Source organism: Plenodomus lingam (genome assembly GCF_022343315.1).
Source record: "Plenodomus lingam strain CAN1 chromosome Unknown contig_1, whole genome shotgun sequence".
In the NCBI taxonomy this organism is placed as follows: Eukaryota; Fungi; Ascomycota; class Dothideomycetes; order Pleosporales; family Leptosphaeriaceae; genus Plenodomus; species Plenodomus lingam.
Window position 1 is genome coordinate 32,848 of NW_027093927.1, and position 2,032 is coordinate 34,879.

Here is a 2,032-nt window from a genome sequence, read left to right on the forward strand (position 1 = left end):
CTCTACTCTACTCTTAAGAGCGCCCTTCCTAATAGTGCGTGGTAAAATACCTATAATAGCACTAATTTAGGTAGTAGATTTGCTACTAAAAGGTAACTTTAGAGTCACAATAAGCGCACAGGTATAGGGATTAGTATTAGGAGCTATAGTAGAGTAAAAACACTAAAGGATTAAGTAGATAGACTATTACTACTACTATCTACAGCTTTAAAATTGAGTGTGTGTAGGCCAAGAAAGTCAGGCTGATAGATCAGCCGCTAACAAATACGCTAGCAAGAACTTTTGAAAGCCACCTCCGTAGGTTTGCAGGAAATAGGTTTTAGGTCTAGGTTTGCAGGAAACAGGTTTTAGGTCTAGGTTTGCAGGAAACAGGTTTTAGGTCTAGGTTTACAGGAAACAGGTTTTAGGTCTAGGTTTGCAGGAAACAGGTTTTAGGTCTAGGTTTGCAGGAAACAGGTTTTAGGTCTAGGTCTGCAGGAAACAGGTTTTAGGTCTAGGTTTGTAGGAAACAGGTTTTAGGTTTTAATTTTCCTCGTATGGTTATTTCCTGCCACACGCTAGTAGCGCACAGTCCTCTTTGGGTTAGAAACGACTTTCCCACAATATATAGGCTTGTAACCTAGACAGTTAGCTTATTGTGACCTAGACGAATAACATTTGCTAAGACATACAGGACAGCAGTAAGACCTACTATACTACTAGTCTCACTACCTAGCTTGGACATCAAGCTTCCCAAGCTAACGATTGTCTTTGGTCTACCTTTTCCTACTATCAAGCCATGTGTCTTCCCAGCGCTTGACTGCCCTCCGCCTCCAGGCCTACCTGGACCAAAGAACACGAACATGGTGGTAGGACTAGCACCTAACCCTTTAATAAAGCCGCTGGTTATTAGGCCTAACGACCCTAATAAGCTAGAAGAGAAAGGTGAAGAAGACGATGAGGACGACTTCTGCCTGATTCCTAGTTCGACCAAGGAACTAGGTAGATAGCAAACCTACCACCACCAAGAAACCAAGCCCACAACCACTAAGACGGCGGAGTCCACCACGACTAAGAAGCCTAACCCGCCGCCCATGCTAGCTAAAGACAAGCTAGATTTTAGCAAGGATAGCAAGCCTAGTGCGACAACTCTAGCCACGAAGCCAAGCGTGGTTTAATGATCGAAGCTATCACGGGACCATACTTAACACGTATTGACTTTCTACCTATAGAGTTGGACAAGTCATAAATGGTGCACACTACCACGTTCAAAGTAAAGAGTGGGTGTGAGTGGAAAGTTAGTGGGTAGAACTATGTTATTTTTGCATTACTAGCACCTACCTTTCACCGGTTGACACCCGACCATGGTCACTGCTCTCATCCTATCCATGATGGATAGGTTGTTAACATGTCCTAGTTAGGACTAGTGGATGACGCGTATATAGAGCGGCCCAACCCCTATGATAGTTTAAATCAATACTTTCTACAATAACTTCAAACTATAGGTAGGAGTTTAGAAAGATTGTAGGTAGATGCGACACGAGTTGCGAAGACAATAAGGGTTAGGTAAACGAGTGGCAGTGCGCTCACCGCTCCACAAACTAAGTACTTTATTGGTGAGGCGGTGAAGTAGTCCCGCTACTCGTTTAAACCTGTTGCAGAATGGAGCATATAAGCCTATGCTCTAGTTTAGCCTAAGCTCTATTAAGGGGTAAGTTGGCGTTAAGATTTCCCTCTAGACAACTGGCGAGCAGAGGACACTGCAGATCCTCATGTAGATTAGGTAAGTAGAAAATTAGCACTGATCGAGCTTACGTTCTCCTTTCTACAAGAGTATATTTAAGCTCTATCCTGATAGTTATAATCTAATACCAATCTCCTAAGTTATTCCTACGCTTATAGTCACCCTTTTTCACAGAATCCTAAAGCTTCTGTTAGCTTCTACCTTGCAGTATATTAACAGCAAGAGGTGTTATTTACTCTATTACTCTATTACTCTATCGCACACAAATATTGGCTCAGATTTGCTACGATGAAGCTGCTACTTCTTACT

General features: G+C 42.6%; 1 protein-coding gene across 1 annotated transcript; it reads left to right on the top strand.

The window, feature by feature from the left end:
- Positions 1–842: 842 nt before the first annotated feature.
- Positions 843–1,157, top strand: IAQ61_000001 (uncharacterized protein; the record flags this gene model as incomplete). The annotated part of the gene is made up of 2 exons (XM_066094489.1): positions 843–981; positions 1,081–1,157. 2 exons carry the CDS (start codon positions 843–845, stop codon positions 1,155–1,157), a joined length of 216 nt encoding a protein of 71 aa, XP_065955342.1.
- Between the last annotated feature and the right edge of the window lie 875 nt (positions 1,158–2,032).